At 44.0% G+C, this 19,380-nt stretch overlaps 1 protein-coding gene across 3 annotated transcripts in view; it reads left to right on the forward strand.

Moving 5' to 3' along the window:
* The first annotated feature begins 5,395 nt into the window (after nucleotides 1-5,395).
* The window catches only part of AFF2 (ALF transcription elongation factor 2), a 349,091-nt gene continuing 335,106 nt past the window's right edge, over nucleotides 5,396-19,380 (forward strand). For all 3 annotated transcript variants that reach the window (XM_074835138.1, XM_074835139.1, XM_074835140.1), the window contains exon 1: nucleotides 5,396-5,543. In XM_074835138.1, coding sequence (XP_074691239.1) covers nucleotides 5,497-5,543 — 47 coding nt within the window. In that variant the 5' untranslated portion in view covers nucleotides 5,396-5,496. The remainder of the gene's footprint in view (nucleotides 5,544-19,380) is intronic.

The raw sequence follows: 19,380 nt of genomic DNA on the forward strand, positions 1-19,380 counted from the left end.
AAGAAAGGAAGAAGAAAGGGGCGGATGGGAGAGAAGGATCAAATTGTGATGATCCTAATTAATTAATGAAATGTCTGTGAAAGTTGGATAGTTTTGATTATTTTTTTTTTCATAGAGCTTTTGTACTTTTGACCACCGGTGCTCTCCAAACTCCTAGTCTTGTGACCCTCCCTCTTGCTTTTCACGGTTGATTTGCATCTGTTTTTCAGTAGATCTTTTTGGTTACTTGTTTCTGAAAAGTGACTTTCTTGTAGCTTTTGGATATGGCATCTGTCTTGCCTAGTTTCAAAAGTTTTGACTATTCTGACAGTGTGATAAGAGTTGCCTGGCTAATGTGCAAACAATAATAAATAGGAATCTCATTATTATTGCCTTTTCCCCCTTAATTTTTTCTGACAGTGGCAAAACATCATGGCGAAGCTGTGCCTAGGTCTGGCAGAGTCACACAGTGCTGCAGTCTAAGCACCACAATAATTCTAATGTGATTGCTGGGTTACCTGTGTGCATCTCTTGAAAGCATTAGTTTGCAACACGTATTAGGGAAGGCTTTCTCACCACCTGAATGGCATTCTTGGGGCTTTTGCTGACACGGGGTCAACGTGAGAGGTACCAAAAGAGGGAGTTGAAATCCACTATGGCCAATCTGCATCCAACTGTTTTGGGACCTGATAACATCCACTGCGTACCTTATATGAGCAAAGCATGATGAAACTTGGTGTGTCCTTGCAGCTAGCTGTGCACACAACTTAACATATGATACGTAAGAGCTTGCCATTGTGAACTCTAAGATAATAAAAATACCAAAACACCGTGCTTCCTAAAAGAGTCTAGAAAAACTCACTGAAGGAAAGATTATTCAGCAGGATGTGAAAGCATTCTTCCTTCTCACAGTAAGAAAACTTTATCAATATATTTTCAGAAGTGATTATTGTATTAAATTATTCTTATTTCATAAAATAGGAATACAATGCTAATAAGAGAACAGTTAAATAAATCACTCAGGCAGCACGGAGATGATAATTACAATTAAGATGGCAGGAAGAGAAAGATTACATATACAAATGCACTTGAAACTAGGTAACAACATGCTTTTAGTAACTAAAATTCTTATGCACTTCCAAATGGGAAACCTAGTCATAGAGGCAGCAGGTGATGGGTTCCTACTTTACATATGTACATCTCAATGGTGATTTCTTTTCCTGATATAGCAGCTTCAGGATACGTAAGATTTATGCACTTGTGCCAACGGCCTGTTCTCACAGAGTTGGGCTAAATGTTCTTGTGCTACTGTCAAACAGATGCTAATGTTAACTTAATTTTCAATGTATTAATGTAATCTGTGTTCTTTATCTAAGGCATTATAAGTTTATTCTCTATACATGTTTAGTGCAGTATGAATGAGACAGAAAGAAAAATCAATCATTGCTTCACAGAGAAATATGAACTCTGTTAGCTTCATTTTTCACACTGTGAAAATGACTTGACCTTCCTTTCCTCAGAAATCCAAATATCTCCAATCTGTATTCAACAGCATAGCTGGGCACAAATTTTCCATTAACATTTTCTGGATAGAAAACTGTGATTTCATTCTTGTTGTTTTGCGGAAAAATAAGGTTTTCTTTGGACCAAATGGAGTATTCTCAGCAGAAAAGGTTTCCGTGCTGTCTCACAAGGGTTGCAGTTCAGTTACCTTTTGCCTCTGCGGCTGTGGACTGCTGGCCTCGGCCTCTCTTGCCCGACCCACCGTGGCCACAGTCCTGCCACTCCTCCTTCAGGAATAGGGACAAGAGGTGGCTTGTGGCGGCAGCGGCCTGGCTGCTGAGCCCTGCCCTTGGAGCAGAGCACTGAACAGGCCCTCATGACTGCTTCTCCCTGTCTTCCTCGTTGCCTTTGTGTCTCCCTTTGTGTACACCACACATGTGTGCAAAGCCTTTGGGTAACACAGCATGGGATGTATGTAGGTTTGAAAGAGAAAGGATGAGGCTGGGATGCACCTTCCCTGCTTCAAACTCTGTATCCCGCTCTTTGCTGCTGAACCTGAAGGAGCAGGTGAAAAGTCCGACTACTTTGGTGCAACCTCAGCAGCTGCCTTGGCTGCGTTCAGCCTTCTGCTTCCACCCACAGCCGCTCAGTCTTGACCACAGCAGCAGCAGCCACCCAAGGGGGCTAGGCATTTGTGCCTTCATCAGAGGGGCGCCCCAACAAGCCTCCTCCTCCTCTAACCCTAAACGGGGACAACTGCCAAAGCCACCCACCATCTTGCTGTAAAGCTGGCTCTGGGCTTGTAGAGCATGATGGGCAGGGGAAGAGCTGGCTGGAGCAGGGCAGGGGCGGGTGAAATGGCAGCAGGACTCACAGCCTGCAGCCTCGTCGGCAAAACTGGAGCCTGACCCGTGCTGAGCCAGCGTTCCCCTTTGTGGCAGACTGTGGGGCCGGGCGGTGGTAAAAGGGCCAGGAGGCCTTGTTGATCTTATTATCCCTGTCCTGAGCTGTTGTAGGTGCTGGGAACCACAGTTGTATTTTTCACTGTAACTGTAAAAGAGGTCACGCCGAGGGCAGTTGAACTTTCTATTCCTGGCAGTTGGGGTAAATGAACCCTTGGCTATTTGAAGCCGGAGCTGGGACAGCCTCACGCTGGCGCTTGCCCCTGAGCTGGCAGTTTGCAGAGGCTGCTTGCTCCCCACTGCCGGCAGCCACGCACTACAGGCACCCATCCCGCCCCGACACGCTCCCTCCGGCAGCCCTTCGCGCCCAGCCGCGGGCAGCAGGCAGTCAGCTCGGCCAGCTCTTGCTCCGGCTGGTGTGCGTTGAGCTCGTGTGGGGCCAAACGTGGCGACTGGCAGTGGGGTGGGCTGTGTCCCTGGGGAGAGGGGCGGGGAAGGCACCCTACCCCCATCTCCCTGGCAGCGCGTCCGGCGCTGGGCACCAGCGGGGCCTTCGCTGGGTCTCTGCAATGCTGACACTCGGGTGCGTCCTTGGGCGGCTTGAAACCTGACTGCAAAAAGCTGGCTCGTGCACAAACTTTCTTGTGCAGCACGGGGTGTTTGGGGAGCTCCAGGTGTCAAACGTAACTTCTGAGGAGAGTGATTGTCTCTACTATTGCCCTTCATGGGAACAGCAGTTTGCTTGCTTGTGCAGGATCTTGCACCCCTTATCTTTGCTAGAATGAGCTCTGACAGCCTTTTCAGAAACTATTTTGTGCAGCTTTTGCTAGTTTCTGAAGAATTGAAAAGGGTTTACTTTGAGAAAGTGAAGGCACTAATACCTGGGAAGTGTTTTTTCTTTCTTCTGGGGAGGAGCAACTGCTCTTGCGGACCCTTTCGGTGCAGGGGGGCCGGCTGGCAGCCAGCAGACCCCTCTCTGAAAACAGGGGGAGCAGAACTGCCAACTCCTGCAAGTCCCAGTGCAGAATGCTTTTAGTAAGTCATTTAGTTGAGTTTAATGGTTCAAGCTCAAGATAACGAAAATAGGTGAGTTACTGAATGTAAGTTATTAGGTGACAGACTAGGCTTTAACTTTTATTAATAGTAATTTTTTTTAAAAAAATAAAACCCTCTACCTGTTTTTGGAGAAAAGTTCTAAAAACGTGTCCCTACCTCTCATGTTGGTTCAACGTATTGGCCACAAATTATGATTCTGAATAGGGCTTTTAAAACCAACAACGATGCTAAAATAAGAAACAGAAGAGAGAGGGGCCTGACTCATGATATTTTAAAGCTCGAGGCCCAGAGCGGTGTGTTTAAGTCTGTTTGTGGAGAAAACAGAGATGCTAGAAAGGAAATGCTGCATGCACCTGCCTGCCCGCAGCAGGGAGAGGAGCAGTGCTTTGGGTTTGCTGGGTGTGAGCGCAGACCGTCAGCGGCGCAGCCTCGCCTCAGCTCCCTCCCTTTTGGGGGCCCACAAGACACACGATGCAAATGTGAATCTTGCAGTGAAGCCTAAGCTAAGATGATGAAGGCTGTAACGTTTGACTTCCACTGATAACAGTTCCACAGCTTTTCCTCAGCAATATTTTTAGCCCAATAGCGCTTCTGAAACAACTGTGTACTCCTTAGGAAGGCAAAAATTGTGGATTGCATTAGCTGCTCTGCCACTGATCTAATTTATAATCTTGGATTTGTCTCTTAATTCTCAGGAACCCCATGCAGATGGGTTCACTGGAGTCTCTGTGGCTGCTGTGATGGGCGGCGGGAGCCTCCCGGGGCCTGGGCATGGCTGCAGGGATGGGACCCCACCAGCACAAGGGTCATTTCCAACTTTGCCAACACCAAGTCCCCGAGGCTCGCTGGCACACAGGGAAGTTCAGCGTGCGACCGGTGCTGTGGAAAACCGGAGTCAAAATGAACGTAGCTTTGGTCTTGTGTTTGCAATACCAGTGTACGTGCTCGTTTGCTCAGTGGGTGTATGGATTTGGAATTTTATAAAATGGATGTAGAAAATTGTAAGGTTTTGAGAAGGCAGTTGGATACAAAGGCACGCGGGCAGGGTGTGTGAACGTGGGTAGAGAATAATCTGGTTCAGGGGGTGGGGAGTGCAGCGGGCACCTTTCCCCTTCGGGCAGCCGGGGCCTGGCCGCTGCCCGGGGCGGGTGGGGGCCGGGCCGGGCTCTGCAGGACCGGGAGGGGCCTCCCCCGCTGGTGGGAGCAGAACCCGCGGGAGGCTCGGGAGGTCCCGTCGCGCTCAGCCCCCCCCGCGCTGCCCGGGCCTGCGCTTCCCTCCGCCCCCGCGCAGCCCCCGGGACGGCTGACCCCCGGCGCTGTCCGTGCCACGGCTCGTGTCCGTGGGACGCAGGTTTGGTCACTCACAGGAGTTGGCTTTGGCAATTACATTCTAAGTGCCATTTGTTTTTTTTTTTTCTCTCCTCTCCCCTACCCCCACTTCTTTCCCCCGCTCTCCGAGCGCAGCCAGGACGCTCGCAGATTATCCCGAGGCGCGGTGCCCCCCCTCCGCGTTCCCCCCGCTCCGCGCTGTTTCTCCTTTGCTGCAAAACTTCCCCGCGCCCCCCGGGCGGGGGCTGCGAGGCTCCGCCAGATCCCGGCGGTGCTGCGCGGCGGCTCCATGCCGCGGCTTCGGGCCGGCCCGGCTCCGCCCCTCGCGGTGTGCGGGGGGTGTGCGCGGCTGCCTGGGCGGCGGGGGGGTGTGCGCGGCTCTGGCTGTCTGTGTGTGTGTGTGTGTGTATGTGTGTGTGTGCGCGCGCGGCTCCGTGTGTGTGTGTGTGTGTGTGTGTGCCGGGGCCGCCGCCGCCGCCGTGCCCGCCTCTCCCAGCCAGGCAGCAGCAGCCGCGCTGCTGGCGGCGGCCGGAGCGGGCGGCGGCGGCGGCGCTCCCCGAGCCCCGGGCGGCGCCGCGCGGCCCCGCCGCTCCCCGCGGCGCCGCTGCCGGTGCCGCTGCCCGTGCCCCTGCCGGTGCCTGTGCCCATGCCGGCCGGGCAGCCCTAGCCGCGCCGGCTCGGCTCGGCTCGGGGGCACCACTTCTCTGAGTCTCCCCACCACATCGTTATGGACCTATTCGACTTTTTCAGGGACTGGGACTTAGAGCAGCAGTGGTAGGTTTTTTTGGGTGTTTTTTTTCTGGTTTTGGTTTTGTTTTGTTTTTTTCTCCCCCCCCCTCCCTCCCTCTCCGCTCTGTCTCTCCACCCCGCTCCTTCCCACAGCTGCCTCCTTCCTCTCCTCGCCGCTCGCTCCCCCGGTGCCTTTGCCTTTGTTGAGGGGCGAAGCGCCCGGTGCCCGCCGGGGCCGGCCGGCTCCGGCTCCAGCCCCGCTCCGCGGCCGCGGCGGTGGGGAGCAGCCCGCGGTCCGGCGGCTGCGGGGGGCGAAGTTGGTCGGAGGGGGGGGAGAGGCGGGGAAGCGCCGAAACGTGCCGGGGTGCCGGCTGGCAGAGCGGCTGCAGCCCCCCTGCCCGAGCCGGGGAGCGGCGCGGGGAGCCGAGGCTTCCCCGGGATCGCGGCGTTGCTGATGTGTTTACTGCTGTCAGTGACAATATTCCTTTCCCGGGGAGAAACGCAACTGTAGTTTTGCGGTGTGGCACAGTTCAGCTGTAGCCCTGTTCAGTGTGGGGGCTTCTGTCGCTGGTTTTGCTGGTTTCCTATTCGGGGTGAAGCGTTATTGAAGTTAGTTTTGGGAGTGGGAAGATGAGTCCCCGCGATATTGTAACAGGTCTTTCCCCCCCCCCCCCCCCCCCTTCCCTCTTTCTTTTTCTTTTTTTGAGTGCAATCTTAGATTTATATTGCTCTGCAGATAAGTGCACACCTTGAAAAGGTCGGTGCATCTGTTTAAGTGTATCGTAAACTTGTTACCCAAGTGAATGTTAAGGAATTTTCGATGGGTGACAAGTAGCTGGGAAAGTTAGAATTTGGGTAGGTATTTAGTCACTTCCCGGCTGGTTAATGAGATTATGCTTATTCTTTGCCTGTTTTTATTGGTTGTTTCTTTACTTTTCAATTTAGCAAATATAGTTACAATTCTTTAACTATGCACGGTGCAATTCAGTGGTTGGTTACTGCTTTGTTAAATGCTTTTAGGCTGGAGTGCAGTTTGGCAAGAAAGAAGGAGACTAAAATACTGTATTTTGTGATCCTAATCTCTAAATGTCACACACATTACATGTGTGTATGCATGTGCACTTGGACCTCATGTTTTGCAGAAGGGTTTACTTTACTTTGTTGGTAATATAAAGGTATGTCTAGGAAAAAGATAATGTATTTAGTTAATAACTATCATTTTGCCAAACACAGTCTAACAGCTATGGTTGCAAATCCAAGATAATCAGAACCAAATACCTGTCACGTTCTATTTTACAGCAATTTGGAGTAAATCCTTGGCACCGTAAATTACACTATATCAATATTAATCTGTAAACAGGCGTTTTGGATCATGTGCGTGTTTTATCAGCTCTGCATAAACCATCGTATTGTATCTTTTAATAACCATGCTGTTGTTATTTAAAAGTAATAATCACAATAAAATTAGTGCTCAATTAAATATTATGCTTCTACCACACTATCTTTACTCTGCTACACTAATTTATTTTGCAGACAACTGATAACCACCGTATTACTACTCAAATAATATTTGCATACAATTTGCCTAATTTATAGTGTGGGTAACATCATTAATTTAATAGAAGCTGTTACAACCCAATATGTGGGTGTAGTTCAAATACTAAGCACATTATAGGTATTGAGTTTTAATGTTTGCTTAATAACTTACTTTCATTTGACTATGGTTTTATGTGGATTTAGAGATGTGCATCAAAAAGAAAGGAACTCTTGTGCCTCTGTTTTTCCATAAAATATGAACATACTGCCACTCATTCTAGAAATTCCATTTGCTTGCTTTCATACAGTGAAATTTACTGGTTTTAGTGTTTTTAGGGTCCATGAGGAAAGAACATTTTTACTCTGACTGTTTCAAAGTGTTTGATATCCACACAACTATATGGCACAGGCGTTCACACGCAATTACTTATTGCAGAGATCAAGTTGGATTTAGCTTTTAATAATCCAATTATTATATGCAAGTGCACATGTATATAGTATGTAGGTACATGATCTACATGTGTACACATGTATTTTATTGTACACGGAAAGATTTCTGTCTCTGACAAGTAGTTGCGTTGCTTAAGGAGAGTTGAATTCAGCTCATCTATCCGTAAATATGTGCATGTGTATATATGTAATATGTTATATGTGCATCATCTCTACAGACCCAGAAATATGCATGCTCAGCCATCAAGATTTATTAATTTTTGTCTGTGTATCCAATATGGTGTGGATACTTCATAATATTTACAAATAAGTATATATAACATGATGTGTGAATTGCTGCTTCTTATTTCGAAACTGTCCTCCTTCCTTCTGTCTGTAAGCTGGCCTTTGTAAAACGTGTTTCACAAGCATTTATAAGGCAATTAGAGACCCTCTTCTGCATTCCTTGCAAACCCAAAACTTCTGCTAATCTGTGCTGCAATCGCCAAGAAGGCAAGCTCAGGCCTACAGAGTCTGTGTGGGTGTTTGTATGTATTATCTCTACACGAAGTACAACAGAAACATAGTTAGCCTGAGAAATAAATATAAAATATTTATAGCTTGAGCAGAGATTTTTTTTTTTTTTTTTTAATCTGATGAAAGGTGTAAAGGTAACGCTTTCTGTGCATTGCCATTATATCAGGAAATGACTTCCCAAAAGTTGTGGGCTAATGGGAAAAATACAGTTAATTATTTTCCCCCTCCAACGGAGGTACGACTTTGTGTCACTTCTTGAAACATATTTTGTCAAGAAGCGTCAAGAGTTACAGTGTGCCCTGCCACTGCCCGCGTTCTGAAATTCTCACTTGGTATTCCGGATTCCGAATGATGAGAGAGAGTTTTGCCTTGATACAAATGGCAGAATCAGCCCTTTAGTTTCCCGTATTAGGAGAGATCACAGTAGTATAAGAATGAGGTGTTTCACTGAACCTTCCTCAAGAATGTGGTTGGGAGGCTAGCCGAGGGTTAGTGAGGGTTTTTTTGTTAACACTTGGGTAAAATGTATAAAATAAGGCCACAAATATCCCAGTGGACGTTTTGCCAGACTTGAAAAGCTGAAGAAACCCCGAAACAATTTAAATGAATCTAAGCTCTGGCCGAGGTGAAAGGGCCAAAGCTAAAGTCTGCTGTGATTCCTGGGTGAATAAGAAACATTCACCTGGGCTTGCATTTAATATGAGCCATTCTATGAGGGAGAAAGGAAGGAAGATGGATATAATGAAAAGCTTGAATGCCTGTGTGCACCAAGGGGACCACTTGCTGTTAAAAATCAAATTTCATCTTTTAAATCACTTTCCACGCTTGTCTGTGGTAACCAAGTAAATGAAATCTTGAAGTGTCCTGGGACCGTGTGGCTAGATTTGAACCTGCTTACGGAGTAAGGTGGTGCCATTAATCAGCAGTTGGGAAAAACAAAACCCAACAAAACCCCAACCACCCCAGAATATATAGCTCCTCGCTAACAAAAACAGAAGCAGAGAGATTCATGGTTTATGTTATATTTATTGTTGTTGGTATTAATATTTTTTAAGTCCTCCAATCTTTAAAAAAGTGGAAGCCAGGAAAATACTTAGTGGGAAAATGCATACTGAGGTATATAAAATAAAACCTGGCAAAGGGAAGTAAGATCAGCATGTAGGGATATCATTGTAGCTGTGTGGTTGTGATGGGGAAGACTTCTCACTGCAGCGAAACAAGCCTCTTGTTGTTTTTTTTTTTCTTTTTTATATTATGTATCACAAGTAGCCTAATTACAGCAAAACCAGCAAACTGCCAGTTATACAGGAAGAGGCTTAAACTCACTAAACTGTTATATAAATAGAAAGTTCAAAGGTCTGTTTGTGGCTGACAAAGCTGAGAACAGGCCATCTGTGGGCCAGGTTCCTCTCCTGTATGAATGCAAAAACATGCTGCATGCCACAGCAGCCTGTTCTTACAACATAGTCCTCAACCTGGAGGGGGTGATCCTGCTCTCCAGACAAAGGTGAACTGTTTCAGTTCCAGCCTTGGGTATTTCCCCCCCTCCTTCACCCACCTTCCCCCTTCCCTCTTTGCCTTGTGCCTCTGCGGAAGACCTTCTCGGCTACTGTTCTTTCACCCGGGTCTGTAATAGCTCACTAAACATCTTCTGAACGTGGAAACAGTGTTGTCTTTCTGATGGGAATGTGTGAAATAGAGTAGATAGGCTCTTTGGGAATTAGATTGATTTTTAAATTTTTTTTTAAATTTTTGGGGGTGATGGTGAGAGCATTAGTATAGGAGAAAGTCACATTTTGAATGGATTTCTGTAAGGTTTCTCTTCCCTTCCCTTTCTTCTCCTTAAGAAATATTACAGTTGAATTGCAGTTACTTTTCGGATTTGTATTACAGACATCCCTGAGTAATTATTTGAAAATGTTTCATTTTGAATTTGCTTTGAAAGTGTAAATGGATGGATTGTGTGGCTGGTGGGTGGGTGAGGGGGATTAGATGCTGTCAAAACAAGCAGCTGAGGAAGACCAAAAATAGTCTTGGGCCAAAACCTGTACTTGAAGCACATCCTGATTTAGTAATTCTTCCCCGGCTGATATTGAACTCCATGGAGTGTAAATCTTAAAAGAATTTGGCCGTTTGCAAACATTAAGCTCACATCTATCCTATGAGGCAAAATTACTATCAGTTTAACAGCATTTGAATTGTTTTCCTAATGATTCATTCAAGAATTTAATGACTTTTAAAATATACAAATTGGGATGGAGAGTAGATGCTTCAGATACTGTTCAGCTATTCTGAAGCCAGGCGGAACTTCAGAGCATTTAAGCACTTTGTATGTGACTGCCAATTATATTGTTTGGGATTTTCTTTTTGAGTAAAAGATGGTGTTGTGATGCAGGTTCTTCAGTCACGAAGAATTACTCGTTTTGTCTGTCTGACAAGACTGTCACTTCAACCTGGAATTTAACGAAATAATTTAAGGGGAAAATGTGACATTCTATAAAGTATTAAGTTAAATAAATATACTAAATGATCTCTGAAAAAATGGCTGGACAATGCTGGTCTTTTTGAGCTTCTTAGGGCTGAGGCAGTATGCTCCAGCATCATGGAAGTGGCGTTGTGATGGTTTTTGTGTTATGAGGCCCAAATTCTGTTTTCATCTGAGTCAAGTAAAATTACCATCATGTGAGATGGGACAAAATTGGCTCTGAGACTTAGAAAAAGCATGTGGCCCTTAATATATCAAGGTCGATAGGCAGGTACATAGTTGTAAGCACACAGGCAGTCCTATTCAAACAACTCTGATTTCAAGTAAAGTTTTACTGAACTGGGTTCTTGATCACTCCCAAAATGCTTAACGTGTTTTACTAATGACTAAACCCCAGTTCTCCATGTATTTGGTAATGGAAACTGATGTTATTTTTGACTGTATAGTACACATCCATTTGCCTGAAATCTAGCAGCAATTTTACATGATTGCACAAATAACTGGGCAGCCAGAAAGAATGCAAATATTAAATCTCATTTAAAAAAAAAAAACCTTAAAAAAATGTATGAAACCTTTTATACAGTGAACCCATGAAGCATGTGGAATAAGCATCTAAACAGATAGACCCCATCCTGTATTTCCCCGCTGCCTTTAGTTTGAGGAAATGGAATTTCTTTGTGTAGAGGACTTGAAGGACTGGGCTCCTGGATGCTTGTTAAATGTATATAATCAATAAATACCATAAAGTACCCATGTCTTCTTCCAGCTTGGGCCTGAGCCAGTAGCCAGTGACGTGAATTGAGATGCTCCGGTTGACTTCAGAGGGTACTGGATTTGACCCTGTTTTTAGCCAAAAGGCAGGCTTCATGAAATGTGGAGCAACTCTCTAATGACCAGGATCAGCAAGGCACTTTGCACACACCTAACACTATGCGTGTGGAAAAACTCCACAGAGCCCAATTCTGAACATGTCTAATTCAAATTTACTGCCTTTCCTTTGAGAAGAAAGAAAAGAAAAATGGAGAGGAAAGCTTGAATCTTTTCTCTTGGTTGCAGTTAACAGGATGGATTTTATAAAGCCATCAAACATCTATTAACACTGAAAACTGAAACTGTGCCACAACTCTGGGTTTTGCAATGTTACGAATTCTTTCTTAAGCATTGAAAAAGAAGATAGTAAATCCAGTAATATGTCAAGTTAGTATAACCTTCCAGACCACTCATAATATAGTCAGGAAGTCAAACAGGGACTTGAAAAGACAGCTCTTTCATCCTTTTATTGTTACTGAATGGTCTGTATTGATACTTTGTAATCAAAATATTTGTTTAAATTGTTCTAAGAGTTACGAGGTCAGAAGGTACCTTACTTCTAACTAGTGGACAGCTGTTGTAGAGATAAAAAAATGAGAGGAAGGATGGCAGTGTGCATGCCAGCAACTTTTAAGCTCCATTTTGAATAACTTTTAATGATACAGTTGTTTGGCCAAAGATTCTCACAAAAGGGTATGTGATATTCAATCTGCATTTGTGAGTGAAGATTCTGGGGAATGAGCTGGAGGGTTTGTTTTCAGAAATTCTGTACTGGAGCCCAGTCTCACAGAGACTTGAAAAGAATTTCATATTGCTCCTTAATTTCAACAAGACTGCTGTTGAGTGCAGTCAGTGCGATGGGTTTACAAGGTTGGGCTCGTAGTGCTGAAAAAATAATACGGAACTAGAGAGCTGAGGTAAAGGAATAACCCAAAACTTCCAGCAGTTAACTTCCCAGCTGATATAAACTGCTTTATCATAAAGAGACTGTTTTTCAACTCTTAAATAGCAGATCCACACCATAAATTGTTATGACTTTTAAACAAAGGTCTAGTCAGAAGTTTCTTCTTCTGTAAAATTTTATATCTAGTTTTAATGACATTTTATGAATGTGTTCAAATCAAGCCACTGAGAGAAGAAAACTCTTACTTGGGGGATTTTTTCTTTGTGTGACCTCAGCAGTTAATCTGGGTCTTTTTACCGGAGATTATCGATGAGTCCTTATTCCAGGTGGTTTGAGGCGGTGAGGTTTAAGAAGAGTTAGAGATGATACCACAACTGGAAGCTGATTTTCACCGTAGGTGACACAGAGAATGGGGGAATGCCATTCACTACGTACAATGTGTAAGTCTTGTTTAGTGAGGAGCTGTAGTCAGCAATTCAGACTCCTGACTCAAATGCTGCATGGTGCTACCAGTTATAGTAAGACACGAATAGCCCACTCATAATTATATGGTTTTATAGGGGTGGGGTATTAACAACTGGCAAAGAAGAAAACGAGATAGAGCACCAAGTTAAAAATCACTCAGTTGTTCCTTTGACAAGATTTATAATAGCTATTTTTGTATCGCTGTGGGTGTACATGGTGTTGTGGAATAAGTAAATTCTGTAGCTCTACATTGCTTTCAGTGCCTGGGGCTCAAACCTGCAGATGTCTTACTACTGAGACTAGTGCTTTTTCCTCATGGCACTTTGCATGGGCTATTGTCAGGGTTCAACCGTAATTTAAAAGTTTTCTTCTTGGTCATTCAAGTCTAGGCCCTTATGATGGGTGATGGTATCTGTGTCCTACAAAGTAGATAGATACCTAAAGACTGGGTAAAAACAGAGCAGTTCTTGGTGGCTTGTGATCTGTGCTGAGAAGGTGGCTTCACAGTGGAATGTTCTTCATTTAAAATATTTTTAAGTCTGAGGGTAACAATCCATTATGTAGGTCTACTTGTTCTTTTTTCATCCTTTATTGTACTGCTGGTTTAGGTCAAGATTTCACTCGTGAGGGGAAAAAGCAAACAACTGTCAGTAGAGGAAGCAAATCCAAAGCTTTAAATATAAAATCAGGAAATACAAAATGTCATTAAAGCTGCCAGTTTCCATTTATTTCAGTCTCATGTCATGAGGGAAACTAGGATCCTGCAGCAATACGGTATTTAGGTGAGTCTGTTTCTATGCTGCTGTCAGTAGCCATGCTTGTATTTGAGAATATAGTTTTCAAGACTTGGAAAAAATATATGCCCATTGATTATGGACCTCTTTGCATAGAGGCCAGTGTGTGAGATGATTTCAGGGGACTTAATTTCAGAAGGTTGCAGACTTTTTAGGTCCCTGTCCTGAACTCTCAGGTGAGACACCCATAGCTTGGGGTAGCCAATGCATGTATAAAAACTTTGGGCCGTTCTTTCGAATGTGGGGCTGATTTTTCTTCCAGTTTCTTTCCTGTAGAACAATGGAATGACATTCTTCCTGGTGTTTCCTATGAAGAATAATGATGAGGAATTATCTTCTCTGTCTACAAGTGTTTAAAAACTCATTAGTTAGGGTCCCTGAAAGAATTCCAATACAAGTCAGTGGGTGTGGTGAAGCTGATTGTAATGGGAAGCGGACTGGGCCCCGGGGCTGGTGGTCAGCAGGGAGGCAGAGCTGTAAAGAATACTGTGCATATGCTATAGTAAGCATTTTCATAGATCTCCTCTGTGGGAGAGGACAATGGCTTTGGAGCTCATATTTACTGAAAAAGCAGCCCTTTGATTTTCATGGCTTTATGCTTCGTTGCACACTGGAAAGCCCATTTGTCTTCACCAAGCCTTTGAAGAGGGATAGGTGAAGGGATTGAGGCATTGGCCAATGGCTGAGGGTAACGGTTGCTTGGAGAAGGAGCTAAGTTGCCTTGCTTTTTTTCGGTAATACTTGGCAGAGTTGTTGTCATCCTTTTTAGGTTTGCTAAATCAAGGTGAATGTATATTTAGGAACAGAACGTGGAATCTCTTACTGGCTCTGCCACTAGCTGCTTTACTGCCTTTGGAAAGTCGCTTTGTGTCTGTCGAAGTGGGGTAATGATATTTACATCTTTGGTAATTTGCCTTTCTTTTTGTTCAGGTGGAGAGCATGAGAGAGAAGGGCCAGCTGTGTAGTTACATTTATCTGGTGTTTCTGTTTACTTTTTCATCTTCCTGGGAACTGTTCATTGCTGGGAACTGTTTTTGACGTTTTCTCTGCTCTGAACTTCACTCTAGCTGTGTAGTCCTTCACTAGCTTGCTTGTACTGCATTCCCCCAAGAAGAACAGTGTTGATGCAGATTGTCTATGGCATAGCTCTTGCATTGAGATCCTGTGTTGGATGCAACTTTTGTGCTGATGATACCAGACACATGTTTAGAAAAATGGGGTGACATTTCTGGCCACAGACCTTTAAAGCAATGTTGATTTATGTCTCTCTGCTTTACCTCCTTTTGTAAAGTGAGAAGAATAACATCTCAGAATTTTACTGGTAGACCAAGGCATTTTGCAGAGAAGTCATTGTCATTACCCAGGGGAATGGAAAGAGAGGAGTGAAGTGACTTGCAGAAGGACTCAGCGTTGGTCAGGACTGCTGTCAGCTGAGTTCCACTTCACTGCTTGCCCACTCTGATGGGTATATTTTCCTATTCTGCAGGGGTGTGATGAGGTTAAGTCCCTTAATGTTTATGAATGTTTATGGTGATAGAGCAAGACAGGATCCTAGGCAGATATATTAGTAGGGGAAAGGCAAGCCCGTAAAGAGATATGGTAGGATTTGGGCAGAGCATATCTGCAAGAAAAGGTAATCAAAGCAGAGAAGCTCTTCTAAAGGGCAGAATTTATTTACAGTGTGCATATTTGATAGAATTTACCATGCTCTCAGCTGGACAGTGAAGGCCATGGACCTTTCAGAGACAGAACGATCTTGTTACTCCAGAAGACTTGTCATTTCCCGGGTCTTATAGCAAAGCTTTGTATATGCAGCTGTAGCTTATGTAAACGTCATGTCTTGGATGCTTCACTGAATAGTACATCCACACTTTTTCAGAAGCGTTGTTGCTCTTTCAGCCAGCTGCCTTTGTTTCTAGCAGACTGCTGCTTTGTTGGTTAACCCTGGGCATGAGTTTTCTTCACATATGTTATTAGACTGAACATATTTTCTATTTATACCACTTGGGGATACAAATTACTGTGTTGCGTTTAGCAAGCACTGGGAAGAGTACATCTTTGTGATGTAAAAAAATAAATACAGAGTCAAAATTTTATTTGAAGGTCCTTTCTTTCAAGGTTCAAGGGAAAACAGGCAGCAAAAACAATTGATGGTCTTTGTGTCCCAGAAAAGCAGGAGGTATTTGTACATATGTATGTTAATATGTTGGTGGAATATGTTTCTGAAATTAACAGTGGACTTTTGAAGAAGGGAATGGATTTTGATGAAATCCTGTGTATCGTTTTAAGGCAATTAGGGAGACTATTAGTAGCATACATACTTAGAATTATTGTCTCTGTGGCTTTGATAGTTGCTTGTTGGCCAGTAAATATGTATTAGAGGGCTGAGCCGAAGGCCACTGCAGCCAGTTGAAGTTTTTAATTGATTTAATAAACTCTAAAACATACTTAGCCAGAGCTTCCTTTGCTTTCTCTCTCAGTTTTTGGAGAAGATGACCTTTACCTACTCTGTGGTAGAGCTCCAGAAACATTATGCAATCTATTGCAATATTTTTGTTACTGCTCAGTCTTTCCTTCTCTCTTTAAAGAGCCCTTGCCCAAACTGACTGTTCTTTAATGTGCGCATGGAGGGATCATAGATAAGGGAACATAATTAAAGAGGGTTTTGATATTTATGTAGGAAAACACCTGTCTGCTCATTCAGAATCGTACAGCCCCATCAACAGGACATTGAGCATGTTTGGATCGTAGTCCATGACTAGGTGTTACCCTTATCAGGGTAATAAATAATACACTTTCCTGTCACTTCACTCTGCCTGGTTCTTTCCCCATTACCCAAGACAAGCTGTTGTGTGAGAATTTTGCCTGGTTGTAGACTGCTCGTGAATCTTGCAGTACGTGACGTGCAGACATCTAACAAACATGACTAGAAACTGCATAAAATACACAGACATAACACAGAAGTCATATGTTTGAAAACACATTAGAGCTCTGCAAATAACTTGATATCTAGAAGGCTTTTTTTTTGCTGTATATCCATAACCAAGAGTATTCTGCTAGCTGCATTTCAACCACATCAGGGTTATTTTAGATTTTTGTAATGATTCTCGCTTGTGTAAACTCACACAATCTGCCTGCAAATTCAACTTCAATGATAAAAGGTCTCATCAAAAAATTGAGGCAGGCTAGAATGTTTGGTTAAGATTTAATATCTTTCTAACTAATTATAACGCAGTGTCAATATATGCTCTAATGTCTGTGAAAGGAAAAGGAACATAAATGGTACAGTTCCGTTGTAGCAGGTCTTTTGTAAACAATTAACGGTTAGGTGGATGTCTGAGGCAAGGGCGAGAGAATTGATAAACCTATTCCAAAGGGCTTGAAAAGTTGAAGTGAATTCTAAATGTAGATTAGGAGCAAATGATGACAACCAAGGCAGCATTACCTCAGTTGATTAATTTATAAGGATACTGGTCAATGATTTTTAACCAACAGCTATGCATAGTAGAATCCTAATGGGATCTGTCTGTTAAGATTACATAAAGTAGAGCATTTGATTTATTTCATAGCTTTCCAACGCTCCACTTTAACTTCATACAAATAATGCATTAGTCACACTGGATAAAATGGTGTATTGAATAAAGTTGTGATTTTGTCTGCTTCTTATAATCTGATTTTTATAAAGGATTAAATCTGTTTTAGTAGTTTATTCATATCATAAAAGAGATTGTCGGTTGAATGAAATCTTTACATCTGCCACTTTCTGTCTCATTAGAAAAGACAGTAACATAAAGTTCCTCATTTCCTCCCAGTCTGTTGTATCCCCTGGTGTGTCTGAGTGTGTATATCTTCTGTACATGTTTGTATATTATAATGTCAGTGTTTTCGAAGTTGTGGTTAAGACTGCGTCACAGCTGGGTGTGTGTGTGTGTGTGTGTGTGTGTGTAATATGGGGGGTTATAAACGTTCTGGCAAAGAAAATACCCAGCCAGGAACAAATGAGGGATGCGGCATGGGGTGACTGTCAAAAATCTGAAAATGATGGCTTTTAGTGGCATGGCCACGTGTGTATGCATTGCCAGATTCAGCAAGGTATTTAAGTACACGCAGTACTTTGCTGTGAGCATGCCTGCGTCAGTGGACGCAAATGCATGCTTAATGATACGCGCGTGTTGGCTTACGGCTGATTTAAGAGGACGTGAAGGTTGGGCTTCTGAACTTAAATGTGAATTGTCAGTTGTGATCAAACTGTCCAACTGCCATTCATCTGTCATGATTGTAGTGGTTTTTAAAACATTCTTCTAATTCAAATGCCTGGTTGTTGGTTTTATTAAGATAAATATTTAATGCAAAATTACAAATTTAGGCATTTTTATCCATTGTTGCCAGAATGTTGGCTTATTGTTTGTGTATTTTATTCCTTTTGTTTAAATGTGTGTCATGGACAGGATGCTGCTGTTACAACTGGCAGTTGTTTTCACGTAGACCTTTAAAATCAGAGCAGCAGATGGTCTTTTCATAGAGGTTTTCTTATTTGTATTTAAGGTTCTTGCCATTTCTGTTTAATCCCATTAAGTGTATAGGGCCAGGCTTGGTCTTCTGAACGTGAGGTCCTCTTGGTTTCTGATGTTGAGCGCAGAGGTGGTATCCAGCTCTCTTAGTTGCCTTTTTAGTCAGAAAAGCAGATTCTGAGAGTCTTCGTTCTCCCTTCTGAGGACTTGCTGAGGATGAAACGTCTTCATTCACATTTTCATTTGTTGATACACGTTGCAGTTTTACTGGCTCTGGCGTTTCAATCTTGGCTCCTTTTCCCACATACTTCGAATCAGTAGGAGTATTTTGATATAAAATGTGTAGTCAGCCTCTTCCGTAGAGCAGGGAGCTGCTTGCAATCTTCGGTTGCAACGCGGTGGGAGCAGCTGTAGCGCCTGGGTGGGCAGGGAGGCTCGTGCTGGGCTCTGCCCTTGCAGAGGGCCTTGGGGTGCCAAAGTGTTAATACAGGATTATACGGATTTGACTCCCAGCGCAGGATTGGGCCTGCCTCTGACTCCAGCAAGCTTCTTGAACCAGGCTTTAAGAATCACATATCGTTCATCAGCCTACTTTGTTTTAGAAGGAATGACAACGGGATGTAGCTGTTTGCTCCACGCTGGACATTTTCTCTGCAGCAGTGGTTCACTCGCTGACTGAGCCCTACGGTTACAGCTGAGTCATTTTCTGCTTAAATCATGTTCGTTACCAAAACTGAGGGAAAAAACCCCTTGTCACAAAAGTGGTTTTGGTTGTGAGTACATTCCCGTGATGCAGAACGCCCCTCAAAAGGGCAGTAATGTTTGCTGAGGTGGAGATACACCCTATGTTGTAGTTTTTGGGGCCAAATCTGGGGAGTATGCACAGGTTTGTTTGCTGAGGGCAAGTAGTTTCCATTTGGCGTTACTGAATGAACAGTGCCCTCTTTCTCAGCTAAATTTAAGTATCCTCTGTAGCAGGTCTACCTACACAAATGAAGCAGCTCTGATATCTCTGGCCTTGCTGTAAAAATGAGTAGCCTTAAGAAGCAGACACAGCTCCAGTGTGCACTGGTGTGTGGCTCCAGCGGCACTGGGGGAGGTGGGCATTGCAGGTGTCTCGGGAGACAAGGGAGCTTTCCCCAGCCACCATCCTCCCCAGCAAACCTGGCCTGTTGGAGGGGTCATCCTGGAGCTGCACATGGCTGGAGCACCCATCCATCACTGCTATCGGAGAACATCCAAACCTGGCACCTTCTGTATGCACAACTCTTTAAATGGAAGTATTTGTCAGCTTTCTCACATACGTAGTAGCATAATTTCAGGGGTGAAGGCGCATGCTGGTTACATACAGTTCTAGTTGCCGTTCAAGAATGTGAACTGATGCTGGACCCACAGTTTTGTAACACGCTGA

Source organism: Strix aluco, chromosome 10 (genome assembly GCF_031877795.1).
Source record: "Strix aluco isolate bStrAlu1 chromosome 10, bStrAlu1.hap1, whole genome shotgun sequence".
Classification (NCBI taxonomy): Eukaryota; Metazoa; Chordata; class Aves; order Strigiformes; family Strigidae; genus Strix; species Strix aluco.